The following is a 21,567-nucleotide window of genomic DNA, read 5'->3' on the forward strand; positions in this document are numbered from 1 at the left end:
CATGTGGGTGACAGTAACTGTATTTTTGTTTTTGTTGCAACAGCTGGGGCTTAGAAATTTTCCTGCTACAGTATACAGCTGGTGGTGTGCTGCTAGCAGACATGCTGCAAGGACCTGTGACACCCTTTTCTATACCATCATCCCTGTCAGTGGAGGCTGCTGAGAGGTCATGAGATACAGCATGTGTAGACCTAAAAGGTGAGGAGTGAGGAGGAGCAGAATTGTGTCCCTTTTGTGTGACTTTCATGTGCTCTTGCCAATGGGCTGAGTGGTGGGAGGTTAAATTCCTTGTCAAGCATGTGGTACCCAAATGACTCGTGTTTTTGCCATGCTTGATTTGCTTGAGGCACAGTTTGCAAATCGCAACAGTGCGATCGGCTGCACATGTGCTAAAAAGGCCCACACAGCTGAGCTCTGGGAAGTGGGTCAGGAGATAACAGCTCCACAATGTGATGGAATAGGGTGGCTACTCTCTACTCTTCCATGATGGCTGCCTCTTTGGGGTTGTGCCTCATCCTCACTTTCCTCCTCTGCTCTATCCTGCACCCAAGTTGCGTCAGTGACCTCAACTTCATTATCCCCTCTATCCTCATCATCTCTGGAGCCAACTTGGCAATACACTGCGGCTGGGGGAACATGACTGCCAATTGTTTTTTTACCAGTGTTCTCACCTTTTTGTAGGCTCTTGTTCCTATCTACCAACATCAGAATCAAGTAATGCCCGTGCATCATCAAGGAGCAAGTGGCTGACACTGTGTTCAAATAACTTAGCTGACTCCTCCATGCATGATGCTGAGGCTATGGCAGGAGTAACTGTGGACAAGAAGGCAGAATAAGCTGCTCCGGCAGCTGCGGTGGACTGTGCACTATTCTCTGCTTGAGTTACAGAGGATGAGGAGGATGAGGATGCTTTAGTAAGCTGGGCCACCACCTCCTCTGCATGCTGTTGCTGGATAGCATGGGCAACATCACTAAAAAGAGGAAATGGTGCCCTTCCTGAGGACAGACCACATCCACATTTACCTGTGGACACAGACACTGCTGGGGGAATGTCTGCCTCTCCTTGTGGGAACATGAGAATGTCTGCCTCTCCTTGTTGGCCTCCCAGACATGGGGGGCTTTTTACTGAAATGTAAAAGAGAAGGGGAAATGTGTATTTGGATGCATTTTATTCAATGGAAAGCGGTGTTTGGTGCACTTTAACTTGAGGACTAACTACACAGACACACTCCACTGACACACTACAATATGCCACAGTAAAACTGCACTGACGCAATTCAATATACTGCAGTATTAGTTCACTAAGGCACTTCAATATACTGTAGAAAAAGTACACTAATGCACCTGAATATACTGCGGTAAACATGCACTTACGTACATCAATATACCGAAGTACACGTGCAGTAACATACCTCAATATACTGCAATACACATGCAGTAACGTACCCCAATATACTGCAGTACACATGCAGTAATACAGCTCAATATCCTGCAGTAAACGTGCACTAATGCACCTCAATATACTGCAGTAAACCTGCCCTGAAGCATTAAACCGACACTAAAGTAAAAATGAATGGTTACACTACACTAACACTGCACTATTACTTTATTCACACTACATTTACACTCACAATATAATCACAATAGCACACTATAGCACACTAACTTGTTCACTCCAATATCACACTGCAAATGGATGCTCAGGGAAGGATCCTTTTATAGAAGGGTGGGTCTATGAGCAATGAGCCATGAGTGGTCATCATTACTTTCTCCAATCATGGCTCTGACAGTGTTCTGTGCCCTGATTGAGCAAAACCTTCATTGCTTCAGCCAATTAGCACTTCCAATGCACTGTACGGCACACAGTGCATTGTGGGGCACTCGGCGGGCCGAACAAATGGTCGAATGCCCTGACAATTCGGATGTTCGTTTAATGGGTGAACAGCCAATGATCGGCCCAAATTCATGCTCAGGCTGAACTATTCGCCCAACACTATAAACCAAACCAGTGTAATAAAAACCAAATCAATCAATAAAAATTATTTATTTACTAATCCACACATGTGTGCCGTTCTGGGACAAGGTAATCTAGAGCCCAGGGTGAACATGCCAAACTGCACCCAACCAAGATATTCTGCATGCTTACCCCAAGCATAAATCCCCACTTTCAGCATAAATCTTTGTCCCCCTATCCCCAAAGCCCCCTAACTCTAATGCCCCCCAAAAAATGTTTCTTCCTAGCACAAATTTCCCCCCATCCCCTCACCCAACACAAATCTCTGCAAATCTCCACTCTTAGCACTTACCCAACACATTTCCACTCCTTGAACAATACTTAGTCCCCTCGCCCCCAAATTTCCCCTCAAAAATCTCCTTGCGGTGTGCCCCTACCTCATATGGTACCACAGTGCTCAGGGCAGGTGCCTCTCCTGCCCACCCCTTGTTCCGGCCCTGTGTGTATGTACTTGGTGTTTATAACATTCCATATAAAACTTATTGCAAAAAAGGAAACATGATGGTGAAGATAGTGTTCCTAGGTGGGGTTTATTTCAAACAGAGGAAGAGTCCTGAGGATAGGGATAACACACCACACTCACCAGATTGTATCGACCCCTTGTTTTTCCAAGTAAGTAAATATAGAACTATTTAATCTACTCCTGGTTGGGTACTGCTCTGCCCCTCCTTAGATATCTCCCCCTCCATTTCTTTAATCTAAATATAGAGCTCCAGGATATTTCTAGCAAGTGCCATACATTTGGAAAAAAGAAAGGGCTCCAAATAGTGAAAGTGCTCCCATGACACAGAATCGAGCACCTTGCAGATGTCTTCTCTGTCACTTCCAGCCATTGCCATCAAGACGTTTGATTCGCTATCATGGGAGTACTTGCAATTCGTTTTGACTCACTGGGGTTTTGGAGAGGATCTCTTGGCCTGGATAAGGCCCTGTATTCAGCCCCATTGGCTTTGGTCAAATATGCCTCTGAGCTCATTTGGACCACCTATGATTTGGGATCTTGGATCTTAGTAAGAGGCTGTGTGTGACAAGGTGGAGAGATAAGCCGGAGGCACTCTGCATGATATATTGCACTAATGGACTTATTATGAACAGGTCACATGTGGTGTTATTTATGCTTTGGTAATATTCTGTCAAGTTGGATATGACTGATGATTTTAATCAGCTGATGGTTTGTTAACACTGAGATTCCTATATAGAGCAATGTTTTTTGTATGGAATATTTGCAACACGTGTATTTTTGGGTTGTTCGGAGTGTGGCTGTTGTACATTATTGTTTATTTATTTATTCACATGGTTTATTTTATTTTATTTTATTTGTGCACCAACTCCACATTTACTCTTAAAGTGGATGTAAACCCATTCTGTAGGCTTGTACCTACAGATAAGCCTATAATAAAGCTTACCTGTAGGTACTATGAAAACTTCCAAAACCTTCACGGTTTAGGAGATATTCACACTTCATGCATCCGGTGATGTCACTGGAGCATGCACTCTGAAGGGATGGTATACCTTGCCGTCCCTTCAGAGCTCCGTGCCACGGTCCGTGACTCCTGTGCGTATGTGCGGGAGTGACATCATCGAGGTGCGGCCAATCAGATGACCGGAGGACATGAACCCGGAAGGAAGACCTGATGAAGATGTAAGCGCCTGTCAGAGCTCACAGCACGGTGGTGCAGAGCTTTGATCTAAGGTAAGTATTTCATAATGTGCTAGTAATCAATGTATACTAGCACATTATACATTTACTTTGCAGGGTTTAAAAAAATTTAAAAATATGGCACGGTTCACTAACTCTTTAATTAAATGTGAGTGATATCATGTGAGGTAGTTTAGGTATACACTGTTCTTGCAATTCGTTTTTTTTTCTTTTGAACAATGCAGCTGTGTGCTGGGAACAAATAGGGCCAAGATCAGGTCAGTAAAAAGCAAATGTTGTGCTTTGAGTATTCAAAACATAAAGCTGTCTCAACATAAGATAAAATAAAATACAAAAATAAGAAAAGAAATGATGAAAACCCCAAAATACCATCCCTGAAGTCAAAACCCTTTATTTAATTAATATTTATTAATGAATCTCAGACCTGCAGAATTCTACCCATAGAAAAGGCAAACCTGATCCCGATTCTTACTTGTTTCTCTAGGTTTGTATAGCCTCATGAGATATGAAGGACATTTACAAAATAATAATAATAATAATAATAATAATAATATCTGATTTCAGGTTCCGGTATCTCGATGCTCAGATTCCTGTTTACCTGGCACCAGAAAAAAGTTTGGATCGTCAATTTATATATGCTGCTATGAGTGTGTCTCATGTCCAGAAGGAGAGATATCCAACATTTCCGGTAGAGTTTGTATTTGTTAGTAAGTTATTGTTGGACTGGGAAGAAGTTACCTCTGTAGTGGAAAAAAAAAAAAAGAAAAACAACATATGTAATGCATCTCTATAATGTGTGCACATTTCCCCATGTGTTATGTGTTTAACCACTAGCCGACCGCCTAACGCAGATATACTGCGGCAGAATGGCACAGGCAGGCGAAATCACGTACCGGCGCCAAGGAGAGAAGACATCCGAGTGAGTGCACAAACACTACACACACAGTAGAACACGCCAGGCATACTGTACACCCCCGATCACCCCCCGATCCCCCCCCCGTCACACTGACACCAAGCAGTTTTTTTTTCTAATTACTGCATTGGTGTCAGTTTGTGACAGTTAGTGTGGTAGGGCAGTTAGTATTAGTCCCCTTTAGGTCTAGGGTACCCCCCTAACCCCCCCTAATAAAGTTTTAACCCTGTGATCACCCCCCCCGTCGCCAGTGTCACTAAGCGGTGGCGGTCGGCAAATCTTCCCCCGCGATCGGAGGTGAGGGGGAGGCCATCCATTTGTGCCCCCCCTCGCGATCGCTCCCAGCCAATGGGATCATTTCCCTGCCTCTGTATTGTACACAGAGGCAAAGGAAATTATGTCATCTCTCCTCGGCTCGGCATTTTCCATTTCCGGCGCCGAGGAGAGAAGACTGTAATGTGAGTGCACAAACACTACACACATACAGTAGAACATGCCAGGCACACATTACACCCCCGATCCCACCCGATCACCCCCCGATCCCCCCCAATCACCCTCCCGTCACACTGACACCAAGCAGTTTTTTTTTCTAATTACTGCATTGTTGTCAGTTTGTGACAGTTAGTGTGGTAGGGCAGTTAGTATTAGCCCCCTTTAGGTCTAGGGTACCCCCCTAACCCACCCTAATAAAGTTTTAACCCTGTGATCACCCCCCCGTCGCCAGTGTCACTAAGCGATCATTTTTCTGATCGCTGTATTAGTGTCATAGGTGACGCTAGTTAGGGAGGTAAATATTTAGGTTCGCCGTCAGTGTTTTATAGCGTCGGGGACCCACATTTACATTTACATTTACTACCTAATAAAGGTTTTAACCCCTTGATTGCCCCCTAGTTAACCCTTTCACCAGTGATCACTATATAACTGTTACGGTGACGCTGGTTAGTTCATTTATTTTTTATAGTGTCAGGGCACCCGCTGTTTATTTCCTAATAAAGGTTTAGCCCCCTAATCGCCCGACGTTTTAGGGTCAGATAGGGTCTGCGTCGCCCCAGGCAGCGTCAGGTTAGCGCCAGTACTGCTAACACCCACGCACGCACCGTACACCTCCCTTAGTGGTATAGTATCTGAACGGATCAATATCTGATCCGATCAGATCTATACTAGCGTCCCCAGCAGTTTAGGGTTCCCAAAAACGCAGTGTTAGCGGGATCAGCCCAGATACCTGCTAGCACCTGCATTTTGCCCCTCCGCCTGGCCCAGCCCAGCCCACCCAAGTGCAGTATCGATTGATCACTGTCACTTACAAAACACTAAACGCATAACTGCAGCGTTCGCAGAGTCAGGCCTGATCCCTGCGATCGCTAACAGTTTTTTTGGTAGCGTTTTGGTGAACTGACAAGCACCAGCCCCAGGCACCGTCAGGTTAGCGCCAGTAGCGATAACACCCACGCACGCACCGTACACCTCCCTTAGGGGCATAGTATCTGAACGGATCAATATCTGATCCGATCAGATCTATACTACTGTCCCCAGCAGTTTAGGGTTCCCAAAAACGCAGTGTTAGCGGGATCAGCCCAGATACCTGCTAGCACCTGCTTTTTGCCCCTCCGCCCGGCCCAGCCCAGCCCACCCAAGTGCAGTATCGATCGATCACTGTCACTTACAAAACACTGAACGCATAGCTGCAGTGTTCGCTGAGACAGGCCTGATCCCTGCGAACGCTAACAGTTTTTTTGGTAGCGTTTTGGTGAACTGGCAAGCACCAGCGCCCTAGTACACCCCGGTCTTAGTCAAACCAGCACTGCAGTAATACTTGGTGACGTGGCGAGTCCCATAAGTGCAGTTCAAGCTGGTGAGGTGGCAAGCACCAGTAGTGTCCCGCTGCCACCAAGAAGAAGACAAACAGGCCCGTTGTGCCCATAATGCCCTTCCTGCTGCATTCACCAATCCTAATTGGGAACCCTCCACTTCTGCAGCGCCCGTACTTCCCCCATTCACATCCCCAACCAAATGCAGTCGGCTGCATGAGAGGCATTTTCTTTATGTCCTCCCGAGTACCCCTACCCAATGAACCCCTTCAAAAAAGATGTTGTGTCTGCGGCAAGGACGGATATAGGCGTGACACCCGCTATTATTGTCCCTCCTGTCCTGACAATCCTGGTCTTTGCATTGGTGAATGTTTTGAACGCTACCATACACTAGTTGAGTATTAGCGTAGGGTACAGCATTGCACAGACTAGGCACACTTTCACAGGGTCTCCCAAGATGCCATCACATTTTGAGAGACCCGAACCTGGAACCGGTTACAGTTGTAAAAGTTAGTTACAAAAAAAAGTGTAAAAAAAAAAAACACAAAAAAATATATAAAATAAAAAAAAAATAGTTGTCGTTTTATTGTTCTCTCTCTCTTTCTCTATTCTCTCTCTCTATTGTTCTGCTCTTTTTTTACTTTATTCTATTCTGCAATGTTGTATTGTTATTATGTTTTATCATTTTTGCTTTTCAGGTATGCAATTTTTTATACTTTACTGTTTACTGTGTTTTATTGTTAACCATTTTTTTGTCTTCAGGTACGCCATTCGCGACTTTGAGTGGTTATACCAGAATGATGCCTGCAGGTTTAGGTATCATCTTGGTATCATTCTTTTCAGCCAGTGGTCGGCTTTCATGTAAAAGCAATCCTAGCAGCTAATTAGCCTCTAAACTGCTTTTACAAGCAGTGGGAGGGAATGACCCCCCCCCCACCGTCTTCCATGTTTTTCTCTGGCTCTCCTGTCTCAACAGGGAACCTGAGAATGCAGCTGGTGATTCAGCCAGCTGACCATAGAGCTGATCAGAGACCAGAGTGGCTCCAAACATCTCTATGGCCTAAGAAACCGGAAGCTACGAGCATTTCATGACTTAGATTTCGCCTGATGTAAACAGCGCCATTGGGAAATTGGGAAAGCATTTTATCACACCGATCTTGGTGTGGTCAGATGCTTTGAGGGCAGAGGAAAGATCTAGGGTCTAATAGACCCCAATTTTTTCAAAAAAGAGTACCTGTCACTACCTATTGTTATCATAGGGGATATTTACATTCCCTGAGATAACAATAAAAATGGTTAAAAAAAAAAAAATGAAAGGAACTGTTTAAAAATAAGATAAAAAAGCAAAAAAATAGTAAAGAAAAAAAAAAAAAAAAAAGCACCCCTGTGGCGAACGCAATCGTCGGTCTGGCGTCAAATGTAAATGTCAAATGTAAACAGCAATTGCACCATGCATGTGAGGTCAGATCAAGGGCAGTAATTTTAGCAGTAGACCTCCTCTGTAAATCTAAAGTGATAACATGTAAAGGCTTTTAAAGGCTTTTAAAAATGCATTTAGTTTGTCGCCACTGCCACTGCATGTTTGTGCCCAATTTTAAAGCATGTCATGTTTGGTATCCATGTACTCGGCCTAAGATCATCTTTTTTATTTCATCAAACATTTGGGCAATATAGTGTGTTTTAGTGCATTAAAATTAAAAAAATATATATATAATGTTTGGGGGTTCAAAGTAATTTTCTTGCAAAAAAAAATATTTTTTTCATGTAAACAAAAAGTGTCAGAAAGGGCTTTGTCTTCAAGTGGTTAGAAGAGTGGGTAATGTGTGACATAAGCTTCTAAATGTTGTGCATAAAATGCCAGGACAGCTCAAAACCCCCCCAAATGAACCCATTTTGGAAAGTAGACACCCCAAGCTATTTGCTGAGAGGCATGTCGAGTCTATGGAATATTTTATATTGTGACACAAGTTATGTTATGTGAAAAAGACACTTTTTTTTTTTTTGCACAAAGTTGTCACTAAATGATATATTGTTCAAACGTGCAATGTGAATATGTGGGATTAAACACCAAAATACATTCTGTTTCTTCTCCTGAGTACGGGGATACCACATGTGTGAGACTTTTTGGAGCCTAGCCGCGTGCAGGACCCCGAAAACCAAGCACCGCCTTTAGGCTTTCTAAGGGCGTAAATTTTTGATTTCACTCTTCACTGCCTATCACAGTTTCGGAGGCCATGGAATGCCCAGGTGGCACAAACCCCCCCCCAAATGACCCTATTTTGGAAAGTAGACACCCCAAGCTATTTGCTGAGAGGTATAGTGAGTATTTTGCAGACCTCACTTTTTGTCACAAAGTTTTGAAAATTGAAAAAGAAAAAAAGGATGTTTTTTCTTGTCTTTCTTCATTTTCAAAAACAAATGAGAGCTGCAAAATACTCACCATGCCTCTCAGAAAATAGCTTGGGGTGTCTACTTTCCAAAATGGGGTCATTTGGGAGGGGGTTGTGCCACCTGGGACAGTTAGCTGCAGTGTATTTCATAGAGGAGGAGGAGGATTGTGTCAGCATGGAGGTGGAGACTGGCACTCAGCATCAGCAGCAGTCTTAAAGGGATAATTTCCAGTCCCTAGAAACCCATGGACTTGTACGTGGCTGGCAGGAGGTGGCTGTGGATCATGTTGTCCTTAGTGACCCAAAGGACTCCGGACCGAATGCCTCAGCAAACCTATGCTGCATGGCCTCCCTGATCCTGCAAAGCCTGTGAAAGGACCCTCGGATTTGTTGCATCAAGGAGAGGGATCAGTACTGTCTGGCAACCCTTCTTGATCCACATTACAGGGATAAGGTGGCGGAACTTATCCAGCCGTCGCAGAGGAAACAGAGGATGAAACATCTTCGGGAGGCCTTGCAGAAGGGTTTGTGCAATGCGTTTCCAGAGCCTGTGAGGTTACAATTTCCTGGTACTCCTGGACAACGTGCTGCTGAGGCTTTGGTCAGTCACAGAAGGAGCAAGTGGCCATCTGACCGATGCGTTCAGACAATTTTTTAGTCCGCACCCCCAAGGTCTGATCGGTTCCAGCAACCATCACCAGCGTCTGTTTTACATGGTGCAGGAATACCTAGGGGCAAGATCAGACTTGGAGACCTTTCCAACCAAAAATCCACTGGGTTACTGGGTCTTGAGGATGGATCACTGGCCAGAGCTTGCACAGTATGCAATTGAGCTACTGGCATGTAGTGATGAGCTGAACACCCCCCGGTTCGGTTAGCACCAGAACTTGCAAACGGACCGATAGTTCGCGCAAACTTTCTAACCCCGTTAAAGTCTATGGGACTCGAACGTGAGAAATCAGAAGTGCAACGTTTAAAGGCTAATATGCAAGTTATTATCCTAAAAAGGGTTTGGGGACCTGGGTCCTGCCCCAGGGTACATGTATTAATCCAAAAAAAAAATTAAAAACGGCCGTTTTTTTTCAGGAGCAGTGATTTTAATGATGCTTAAAGTGAAAAAATAAAAGTGAAATATTCCTTTAAATATTGTGCCTGGGAGGTGTCTATAGTATGCCTTTAAAGTGGCACTTGTTTCCCGTGTTTAGAACTGTCCCTGCACAAAATGACATTTCTAAAGGAATAAAAGTCATTTAAAACTGCTTGCAGCTTTAATGTAATGTCTGGTCCCGGCAATATGGATAAAAATCATTGAGAAAAAAGCCCATTACCAGCCCCTTTGGGTCTTGTATGGATATTAACCAGTTGCCGACCGCCGCACGATGATGTACGTCGGCAGAATGGCACGGGCAGGCAAAAGGACTTACAGGTACGTCCTTGCCTACCCACGGGTAGGGGGTCCGATTGGACCCCCCCGGTGCCTGCGGCGGTCGGCAAATCTTCCCCGGCGATCGGAGGTGAGGGGGAGCCCATCCATTTGTGGCCCCCCCCCTTGCGATCGCTCCCAGCCAATGGGATCATTTCCCTGCCTCTGTATTGTACACAGAGGCAAAGGAAATGATGTCATCTCTCCTCGGCTCGGCATTTTCCATTCCGGCTCCGAGGAGAGAAGACTGTAATGTGAGTGCACAAACACTACACACATACAGTAAAACATGCCAGGCACACATTACACCCCCGATCCCCCCCGATCACCCCCCAATCCCCCCCAATCACCCCCCCCGTCACACTGACACCAAGCAGTTTTTTTTTTCTGTTTACTGCATGGTGTCAGTTTGTGACAGTTAGTGTGGTAGGGCAGTTAGTGTTAGCCCCCTTCAGGTCTAGGGTACCCCCCTAACCCCCGACTAATAAAATTTTAACCCCTTGATCACCCCCCGTCACCAGTGTCGCTAAGCGATCATTTTTCTGATCGCTGTATTAGTGTCACTGGTGACGCTAGTTAGGGAGGTAAATATTTAGGTTCGCCGCCAGCGTTTTATAGCATCAGGGACCCCCATATACTACCTAATAAATGTTTTAACCCCTTGATTGCCCCCTAGTTAACCCTTTCACCACTGATCACCGTATAACTGTTATGGGTGACGCTGGTTAGTTTGTTTATTTTTTATAGTGTCAGGGAACCCGCCGTTTATTACCGAATAAAGGTTTAGCCCCCTGATTGCCCGGTGGTGATATGCATCCCCCCAGGCAACCAGGTTAGCGCCAGTACCGCTAACACCCATGCATGCAGCATACGCCTCCCTTAGTGGTATAGTATCTGAACGGATCAATATCTGATCTGATCAGATCTATACTAGCGTCCCCAGCAGTTTAGGGTTCTCAAAAACGCAGTGTTAGGGGGATCAGCCCAGATACTTGCTAGCACCTGCGTTTTGCCCCTCCGCCCAGCCCAGCCCACCCAAGTGCAGTATCGATCGATCACTGTCACTTACAAAACACTAAACGCATAACTGCAGCATTCGCAGAGTCAGGCCTGATCCCTGCGATCGCTAACAGTTTTTCTGGCAGCGTTTTGGTGAACTGGCAAGCACCAGCCCCAAGCGGCGTCAGGTTAGCGCCAGTACCGCTAACACCCATGCACGCACCGTACACCTCCCTTAGTGGTATAGTATCTGAATGGATCAATATCTGATCCGATCAGATCTATACTAGCGTCCCCAGCAGTTTAGGGTTCCCAAAAATGCAGTGTTAGCGGGATCAGCCCAGATACCTGCTAGCACCTGCGTTTTGCCCCTCCGCCCGTCTCAGCCCAGCCCACCCAAGTGCAGTATCGATCAATCACTGTCACTTACAAAACACTAAACGCATAACTGCAGCATTCGCAGAGTCAGGCCTGATCCCTGCGATCGCTAACAGTTTTTTTGGTAGCGTTTTGGTGAACTGGTAAGCACCAGCGGCCTAGTACACCCCGGTCGTAGTCAAACCAGCACTGCAGTAACACTTGGTAATGTGGCAAGTCCCATAAGTGCAGTTCAAGCTGGTGAGGTGGCAAGCACAAGTAGTGTCCCGCTGCCACCAAGAAGACAAACACAGGCCCGTCGTGCCCATAATGCCCTTCCTGCTGCATTCGCCAATCCTAATAATTGGGAACCCACCACTTCTGCAGCACCGTACTTCCCCCATTCACATCCCCAACCAAATGCAGTCAGCTGCATGAGAGGCATTTTCTTTATGTCCTCCCGAGTACCCCTACCCAACGAACCCCCCAAAAAAGATGTTGTGTCTGCAGCAAGCGCGGATATAGGCATGACACCCGCTATTATTGTCCCTCCTGTCCTGACAATCCTGGTCTTTGCTTTGGTGACTGTTTTGAACGCTACCATGTACTAGTTGAGTATTAGCGTAGGGTACAGCATTGCACAAACTAGGCACACTTTCACAGGGTCTCCCAAGATGCCATCGCATTTTGAGAGACCCTAACCTGGAATCGGTTACAGTTATGAAAGTTAGTTACAAAAAAAAGTGTAAAAAAAAGAAAATATATACAATAAAAAAAAAAAAATAGTTGTTGTTTTATTGTTCTCTCTCTCTCTCTCTATTCTCTCTCTATTGTTCTGATCTTTTTTACTGTATTCTATTCTGCAATGTTTTATTGTTATTATGTTTTATCATGTTTGCTTTTCAGGTATGCAATTTTTTATACTTTACTGTTTACTGTGTTTTATTGTTAACCATTTTTTTGTCTTCAGGTACGCCATTCACGAATTTGAGTGGTTATACCAGAATGATGCCTGCAGGTTTAGGTATCATATTGGTATCATTCTTTTCAGCCAGCGGTCGGCTTTCATGTAAAAGCAATCCTAGCGGCTAATTAGCCTCTAGACTGCTTTTACAAGCAGTAGGAGGGAATGCCCCCACCCCAATCATCTTCCGTGTTTTTCTCTGGCTCTCCTGTCTCGACAGGGAACCTGAGAATGCAGCCGGTGATTCAGCCAGCTGACCATAGAGCTGATCAGAGACCAGAGTGGCTCCAAACATCTCTATGGCCTAAGAAACCGGAAGCTACGAGCATTTCATGACTTAGATTTCGCCGGATGTAAACAGCGCCATTGGGAAATTGGGAAAGCATTTTATCACACCGATCTTGGTGTGGTCAGATGCTTTGAGGGCAGAGGAGAGATCTAGGGTCTAATAGACCCCAATTTTTTCAAAAAAGAGTACCTGTCACTACCTATTGCTATCATAGGGGATATTTACATTCCCTGAGATAACAATAAAAATGATAAAAAAAAAAAATGAAAGGAACAGTTTAAAAATAAGATAAAAAAGCAAAAAAATAATAAAGAAAAAAAAAAAAAAAAAGCACCCCTGTCCCAACCTGCTCTCGCGCTAAGGCGAACGCAAGCGTTGGTTTGGCGTCAAATCTAAACAGCAATTGCACCATGCATGTGAGGTATCACAGCGAAAGTCAGATTGAGTGCAGTAATTTTAGCAGTAGACCTCCTCTGTAAATCTAAAGTGGTAACCTGTAAAGGCTTTTAAAGGCTTTAAAAATGTATTTATTTTGTTGCCACTGCACGTTTGTGCCCAATTTTAAAGCATGTCATGTTTGGTATCCATGTACTCGTCCTAAGATCATCTTTTTTATTTCATAAAACATTTGGGCAATATAGTGTGTTTTAGTGCATTAAAATTTTAAAAAGTGTGTTTTTTCCCCAAAAAATGCGTTTGAAAAATCGCTGCGCAAATACTGTGTGAAAAAAAAATGAAACACCCACCATTTTAATCTTTAGGGCATTTGCTTTAAAAAAATATATAATGTTTGGGGGTTCAAAGTAATTTTCTTGCAAAAAAAAAAAATTTTTCATGTAAACAAAAAGTGTCAGAAAGGGCTTTGTCTTCAAGTGGTTAGAAGAGTGGGTGATGTGTGACATATGCTTCTAAATGTTGTGCATAAAATGCCAGGACAGTTCAAAACCCCCCAAATGACCCCATTTTGGACAGTAGACACCCCAAGCTATTTTCTGAGAGGCATGTCGAGTCCAAGGAATATTTTATATTGTGACACAAGTTGCGGGAAGAGACATTTTTTTTTTTTTTTTGCACAAAGTTGTCACTAAATGATATATTGCTCAAACATGCCATGGGAATATGTGAAATTGAACCCCAAAATACATTCTGTTGCTACTCACCATGCCTCTCAGCAAATAGCTTGGGGTGTCTACTTTCCAAAATGGGGTCATTTGGGGGGGGTTGTGCCACCTGGGCATTCCATGGCCTCCGAAACTGTGATAGGCAGTGAAGAGTGAAATCAAAAATTTACACCCTTAGAAATCCTGAAGGCAGAGATTGGTTTCCTGGCCTGTGTGAGCAATATATCATTTAGTGACAACTTTGTGCAAAGAAAAAAAAAAAATTGTCACTTTCCCGCAACTTGTGTCAAAATATAAAATATTCCATGGACTCAACATGCCTCTCAGCAAATAGCTTGGGGTGTCTACTTTCCAAAATTGGGTCATTTGGGGGGGGGGGGTTGTGCCATCTGGGCATTTTATGGCCTTCAAAACTGTGATAGGTAGTGAGGAGTGAAATCAAAAATTTAAGCCCTTAGAAATCCTGAAGGCGGTGATTGGTTTTTGTGGCCGAGTACGTGGCTAGGCTCCCAAAAAGTCCCACACATGTGGTATCCCCGTACTCAGGAGAAGCAGCTGAATGTATTTTGGGGTGCAATTCCGCATATGCCCATGGCCTGTGTGAGCAATATATCATTTAGTAACAACTTTTTGTAATTTTTTTTTTTTTTTCATTATTCAATCACTTGGGACAAAAAAAATTAATATTCAATGGGCTCAACATGCCTCTCAGCAATTTCTTTGGGGTGTCTACTTTCCAAAATGGGGTCATTTGGGGGGGTTTGTACTGCCCTGCCATTTTAGCACCTCAAGAAATGACATAGGCAATCATAAACTAAAAGCTGTGTAAATTCCAGAAAATGTACCCTAGCTTGTAGACACTATAACTTTTGCGCAAACCAATAAATATACACTTATTGACTTTTTTTTACCAAAGACATGTGGCCGAATACATTTTGGCCTAAATGTATGACTAAAATTGAGTTTATTGGATTTTTTTTACAACAAAATAGAAAATATCATTTTTTTTCTAAATTTTTGGTCTTTTTCCATTTATAGCGCAAAAAATAAAAACGGCAGAGTTGATCAAATACCATCAAAAGAAAGCTCTATTTGTGGGAAGAAAAGGACGCAAATTTTGTTTTGGTACAGCACTGCATGACCGCGCAATTAGCAGTTAAAGAGACGCAGTGCCAAATTGTAAAAAGTGCTCTGGTCAGGAAGGGGGTAAATCCTTCCGGGGCTGAAGTGGTTAAGGGGAACCTCGCACCCAAATTTAAAAAAAGATAGGCCCCCAGGCCCTATATACTCTGAACAGCAATGTACAGGCAGTCCAAACAAGACAGGGACTGTAGGTTTGTTCTTAAGTAGAATCTCTTTGTAATTTGGAACTGGTACATTTTTAAAGTGTAGCTCCAGCCAAAAAATTTATTTTTAAGCTTTTTGGAAAACATAGGGAAGGGTTATCACCCCTGTAACCTTTGTTTTGCTGTCTGTGCACCTGTCCAGAAGATTTCACCTCACTTTCTGTCCCAATGACAATTGGATTTTGAAAATTTGGGGTTTTTAGTGAAACAAGGAACTCTTACAGAAGAGAATTTCCCTTCCTGTGGGTAGACTTCCTCTCACTTCCTGTTGTCTCCTTCTGTTTGAAAGTTGGAGTCGTTTGTAAGGTGGATGTTTAAAAGTAGGGGCCTGCCCTATATATTCTGCAGAAATTTGGGCCTTAGGTGTTGATGTTGCTACAACACTGTAAGCCCTCACAGTTACTCTTGGTGGGCACAGGAATGGGCCCTGCTGTGAAATATTTGATCAAGAATTGTAATTACATGCCCCTGTTGGACAGGGTTGGAAAAATTGGGCCTTTGGTGGTGGACGGTGTGGTGGTGTTGCAACAACACTGTAAGGCCTCACAGTTACTCTTGGTGGGCACAGGAACGGGCCCTGCTGTGAAATATTAGATCAAGAATTGTAATTACATGCCCCTGTTGAACAGGGGCAGAAAAATTGGGCCTTAGGCACAGGTGCTGGTTCCACAACACTGCACTCACAGAAACTCTAGTTGGAGCGCATGAATGAGCCCTGCTGCAAATTATTACAGCAAAAATTGTAATTACATGCCCCTGTTAAACAGGGGCTGAAAAGTTGGGCCTTAGCCACTGGTGCCACAACACTGCAACCCCTCACAGATACTATAGTTGGAGCGCAGGAATGAGCCCCGCAGCAAAGTATTGCATCAAAAATTGTAATTATACGCCCCTGTTAAACAGGGGCTGAAAAATTGGGCCTTAGGCACTGGTGCTGGTGCCACAATACTTCAACACCTCACAGATACTCTAGTTGGAATGCAGGAATGAGCCCTGCTGCAAAGTATTGCATCAAAAATTGTAATTACACGCAACTGTCAGAAAAATTGGGCCTTAGCCACTGGTGGCAGTGTCCAGCGAGGCCAAGACATTGCCTTTCACATGCTGGTAGAGAGCCAGAATCGCCTTCCCTGAAAATAAGTGGCATTTGGGAAACTGCCACTGAGGAACCGCACATTCCACAAACTCACTGAAGGGGCAGAGTCTACCAACTGAAAAGGCAGCAGTTGAAGTGCTAGCAATTTAGCCAAGCTAGCATTCAACCGCTGGGCATGTGGATTGTTGGAAGCGAACTTCTTTCTGTGGTGCAGCAGCTGGGGCAGGGAACTTTGCCTGGTACAATCGGACGTTGGTGTACCAATAGCAGATTGCCCACAAGTACTTGGCAGTGACACACCCAATTCTACACCTTCATTCCTCTCAGTGCAGGTTTCTGAGAGGACTGAAGGTATAGTGGGGTTGGAGATCCCAGCTGATGAGGAGCAAAGAGAGGTCCTCTTTGTTCTTTGGTGTGGGTCTTTTATGTATGCTTGCCAACGGACTGCATGGCAGGTCGACATATGTCTGGTCAAGCATGTGGTGCCCAAGCAGCTGCTGTTTTGGCCACGCAAGATACGCTTGAGACATATGTTGCAAATAGCAATGGTGCGATCTGCTGCGCACGTCTCAAAAAAGGCCCACACCAAAAAACTTTTGGAATAACTCACAGAGACAGCAGCGCCCTGCATATGCAGAGCTCTGTGGTGTGATGCAGTCGGTTGGCTGCCCTTAAGCTGGCCCCTGGAGGGCATCAGGCCTCGTTGGAGATGTGCCTCCTCCTCCTCTCTCCTATCAGGCACCCATGTAGAGTCAGTGACCTCATCATGCCCTCCCTCCTCATCACTGGAGCAAACCTGGCAGTATGCTGCAGCTGGGGGAAGATGACTTCCAGTTTTCTAGCCTTCTTGGGCACCCCCTCTCTCTGGGCTCACATAACTTCCTTCCTCAAGCTGGGTACCATCATCAGAGCCCTCAAAACGTTGCTCATCTTCCTGCAGCATGTACCCAACACTGTGGTCAAACAGTTCGGGGGACTCCTCAGGACATGGGGGGGCTAGGAAAGGAGTGACTAATGCCATTGAGCCAAGGGAAGAAGCCGCTTTGGCAGACAAAGTACCCTGAGCCTGGGTGAGAGAGGATGAGGATGGCTTGGTCATCCACTCTACCAACTCTTCTGCATGTTGCGGCTCAACACGGCCAGCTGCCGAGGACAAGCGTGCTACACGGACACGTGCTGATGAGGATGCACCGTGTCCATGACCAGCACTGTTGCCTCTAGACACAGAGCCTGCTTGCCCTCTTTTATTGGCCTGTGTGTGTCTGTCTCTCCTTGTTGGCCTTCCAAACATAAATCAAATTGGAAAAATTCTGTGAGCCACAATGATCTTAAGCCTTGCTTGTGCTACCTCCAGCTGCATGCGCTAATCACGCTTCATATAACGTGCATAGGATAAAGTTAAGATTATGCGCGGGGCTTGGGTGACCCCAAAAACTAAATTAAAAATAACCAACTCTGTGCTTACTAGTGTGATAATATTAAATACAAATAATATGATTGTTGAATAAATAAACAAGGTGTGAAAAAACAAGTGCTTGTTACACCATAAATTAGTGCTTAATAGTGCTTGTTACACCATACATAGTGTCTTAATCAACATAAAAAGTGCTTAGTGCTCAATATAAAGTATCCTGCTTGTTTAAATGAAAAAATTAATAAATAATAAATAATGAAAAAAGTTCTCTTTGGCACTCTAAATAGTGCGTGCAAATAATGTCTAGCAGTGATAATAAAACAATGCGTGCAGGTGGTGTTCAGCTGTGACAACAATCCAACATCATGCCGAAGATATCCTGAGTGCTGCAAAACATGCTCAGGTGCTCCGGTGCTCCTTCGTGACCCCCTTAAGCTAATGTGCTCACCTCAGAGCGTGTGACTCAGCTTCTACCCTGAGTCCAAATACGCTTTGGAGCCACCCCTGGGCTCAGTCTCAGTGTCTGCTGCACTCCTCCAGCTGGAAACAATGTAGCTCCATACATATAAATGAAAAGGAAACTATATAGTGTAATATAGTTAAAATACTTTTATTAAAAGAAAACGCTCCCCTCACCGGGGTACTCGTGATCCCTGTGTCGAAGACGCGTAGGGGAGGGGCCAGGACAGAGAGACTGACACGGACTTTACACCAGCGCTGTCCCAGCACAGCATACTGCACCAAACATCCCATGATTTTGCATAGAAAGCCGTTATAGTATGGTGCACTGACGCACCAGTGCCATGTGAGTACCCCGGTGTGGGGAGCGTTTTCTTTTAATAAAAGTATTTTGACTATATTACACTATATAGTTTCCTTTTCATTTATATGTATGGAGCCACATTGTTTCCAGCTGGAGGAGTGCAGCAGACACTGAGACTGAGCCCAGGGGTGGCTCCAAAGCGTATTTGGACTCAGGGTAGAAGCTGAGTGACACGCTCTGAGGTGAGCACATTAGCTTAAGGGGGTCACGAAGGAGCACCGGAGCATGTTTTGCAGCACTCAGGATATCTTCGGAATGATGTTGGATTGTTGTCACAGCTGAACACCACCTGCACGCATGTTTTATTATCACTGCTGGACATTATTTGCATGCACTATTTAGAGTGCCAAAGATAACTTTTTTCATTATTTATTATTTATTAATTTTTTCATTTAAACAAGCAGGATACTTTATATTGAGCACTAAGCACTTTTTATGTTGATTAAGACACTATGTATGGTGTAACAAGCACTATTAAGCACTAATTTATGGTGTAACAAGCACTTGTTTTTTCACACCTTGTTTGTTCAACATTCATATTATTTGTATTTAATATTATCGCACTAGTAAGCACAGAGTTGGTTATTATTAATTTTGTTTTTGGGGTCACCCAAGCGCAGCGCATAACTTGTAAATTTGGCCTTCCAAACATATTGTCTTTGATGTATTGGAATAGGTACACAAGGAATTGTCTGCAGTCAGCTTTAGCTTCACACTGTGCCCAGTATACAGTACACTGACTTAATAAACTGCAGCTTAGCTCAATTAACTGCCTGTACTATTAGAAATAGAACAGGAATAGTCTGAAGTCAGCTCTACCTGCACACTGAGCCCAGTATACAGTACACTGACTTAATATACTACAGCTTAGCTCAATCAACTGCCAGCCTATATTATCAGGAGGAGAACAGGGATGGTCTGCAGTCAGCTTTATGTGCACACTGAGCCCAGTATACAGTACACTGTCTTAATAAACTAATAAACTGCAGTGAGAATAACAGGAACACTCTGAAGTGAGATCAGTGTATATACCGTATTTATCGGCGTATAACACGCACTTTTTTCCCCTTAAAATCAGGGGAAAGTCGCAGGTGCGTGTTATACGCCGATACCCTGCGATTCCGAGCTGTCAAAATTTCAAAATCGCCGACCGCAATTTGAAAATGGCGCTGCCGGCGCCGAAATACACAGAGCCGGTCCTCGGCTCTTTCCGGCGGCTCTCGTTTACTTTCGGCTCCACTCGTAGTCCCGAGCGGAGCTATCCGAACTTACTTGGATAGCTCCGCTCGGGACTACGAGTGGAGCCGAAAGTAAACGAGAGCCGCCGGAAAGAGCCGAGGACCGGCTCTGTGTATTTCGGCGCCGGCGGCGCCATTTTCAAATCGCGGTCGGCGATTTTGAAGCCCAGGAAGCAGGGACCGTTGATCGAAGGCTGCACTGGGGCAAGCCTGCACTGGGGAAGGCTGCACTGGGGAAGGCTGCACTGGGGAAGGCTGCACTGACATGGCTGCACTGACATGGCTGTACTGACAAGGCTGCACTGACAAGGCTGCACTGACATGGCTGCACTGGGGCAAGGCTGCACTGAGAAGGCTGCAATGATGGGCATTTAAATGTAAGTTTTTTTCCCTTCAACTTCCCTCCTAAAAGTTTTTTTTCCTTAAAATTCCCTCCTAAATTGGGGTGCGTGTTATACGCCGGTGCGTGTTATACGCCGATAAATACGGTATATATATATATATATACAACTCCTGGGATGCATATATATACTAAATACACTGGCTGCAGCTACCTGAATCGCCTAATCGCCTGCCTGCTCTATCTAACTGAAATGAAATGGCACTCTGACTCTCTCTCTATCTCTCTCATACGCCGCAACACACTATACAAGGCCGACACGCAGGCAGCCTTATATAGTGTGGGGCGTGTACCTACTCCCCTGAGCCATGATTGACTAAAGGCACCCTTCCTTTGGCCAATTATGGCTCTCTGTGCTGACGGCGCTGTGATTGGCCAAAGCATGCAGGTCATAGTGCATGCTTGGCCAATCATCAGCCAGGGTGACCCTGTCCCCCTCTGACAACACGGGGAAAGCCATAGGGAAGTCCCCATGTGTCAGAGGGGGCAGGGTCACCAGGTGGCCCCACCCTCCATTATGTAAGAGCTGTCACCTGAACAGAAGTGTCACACAGCGGGGGAATCCCATTGAGGCAGATTGGAGGACGAAGCAGAGAAGAAGGAGCCAGGGGAAGATGCTGGATGAGGAGACTGGAGGAAGAAGCAGAGGAAGATAGAGGAAGAAGTGGGGGAAGAACAAGATGGAGGAAGAAGCGGGGGAAGAACAAGATGGAGGAAGAAGACAGAAGGAAGACCAGAAGAGGATGGAAGAAGAAGGCAGGGAAAGAAGAAGACATTAATAAAGGAATTGTCATAAACCGTCTTTTGTCTTTTTTTAACATTTTTGACACTTTTTTTGTGAAATGGTAGGGGTATATTTGTACCCTGTTCCCAATTCACACAGGGGGGGCGGAATCTGGGGGTCCCCTTGTTAAAGGGGGCTTCCAGATTCCGATAAGCCCCCCGCCCGCAGACCCCCACAAGCACCAGGCAAGGGTTGTGGGGATGAGGCCCTTCTCCCCATCAACATGGGGACAAGGTGCTTTGGGGGGGCTACCCCAAAGCACCCTCCCAATGTTGAGGGCATGTGGCCTGGTATGGTTCGGGAAGGGGGGGCGCTCTCTTGCCCCCCTCTTTTTTTCTGCGGCCTGCCAGGTTGCATGCTCAGATAAGGGTCTTGTATGGATTTTGGGGGGACCCCCACGCCATTTTTTTTTTATTTTGGCACGTGGTTCCCCTTAAAATCTATACCAGACCTGAAGGGTCTGGTATGGATTTTGAGAGGGACCCCCACACCTTTTTTTTTACATTTTGGCAGGGGGTTCCTCTGTGG

At 45.0% G+C, this 21,567-nt stretch overlaps 1 protein-coding gene across 1 annotated transcript in view; it reads left to right on the top strand.

Annotated features, from left to right (window-relative positions):
- Positions 1-2,512: 2,512 nt before the first annotated feature.
- Positions 2,513-21,567, top strand: part of LOC141137789 (vomeronasal type-2 receptor 26-like) — a 33,563-nt gene continuing 14,508 nt past the window's right edge. The window contains exons 1-2 of the mRNA XM_073624615.1: positions 2,513-2,626; positions 4,239-4,362. Of these exons, the coding sequence (XP_073480716.1) occupies positions 2,513-2,626; positions 4,239-4,362 (238 nt within the window). The remainder of the gene's footprint in view (positions 2,627-4,238; positions 4,363-21,567) is intronic.

This window comes from Aquarana catesbeiana, linkage group LG01 (assembly GCF_042186555.1).
Source record: "Aquarana catesbeiana isolate 2022-GZ linkage group LG01, ASM4218655v1, whole genome shotgun sequence".
In the NCBI taxonomy this organism is placed as follows: Eukaryota; Metazoa; Chordata; class Amphibia; order Anura; family Ranidae; genus Aquarana; species Aquarana catesbeiana.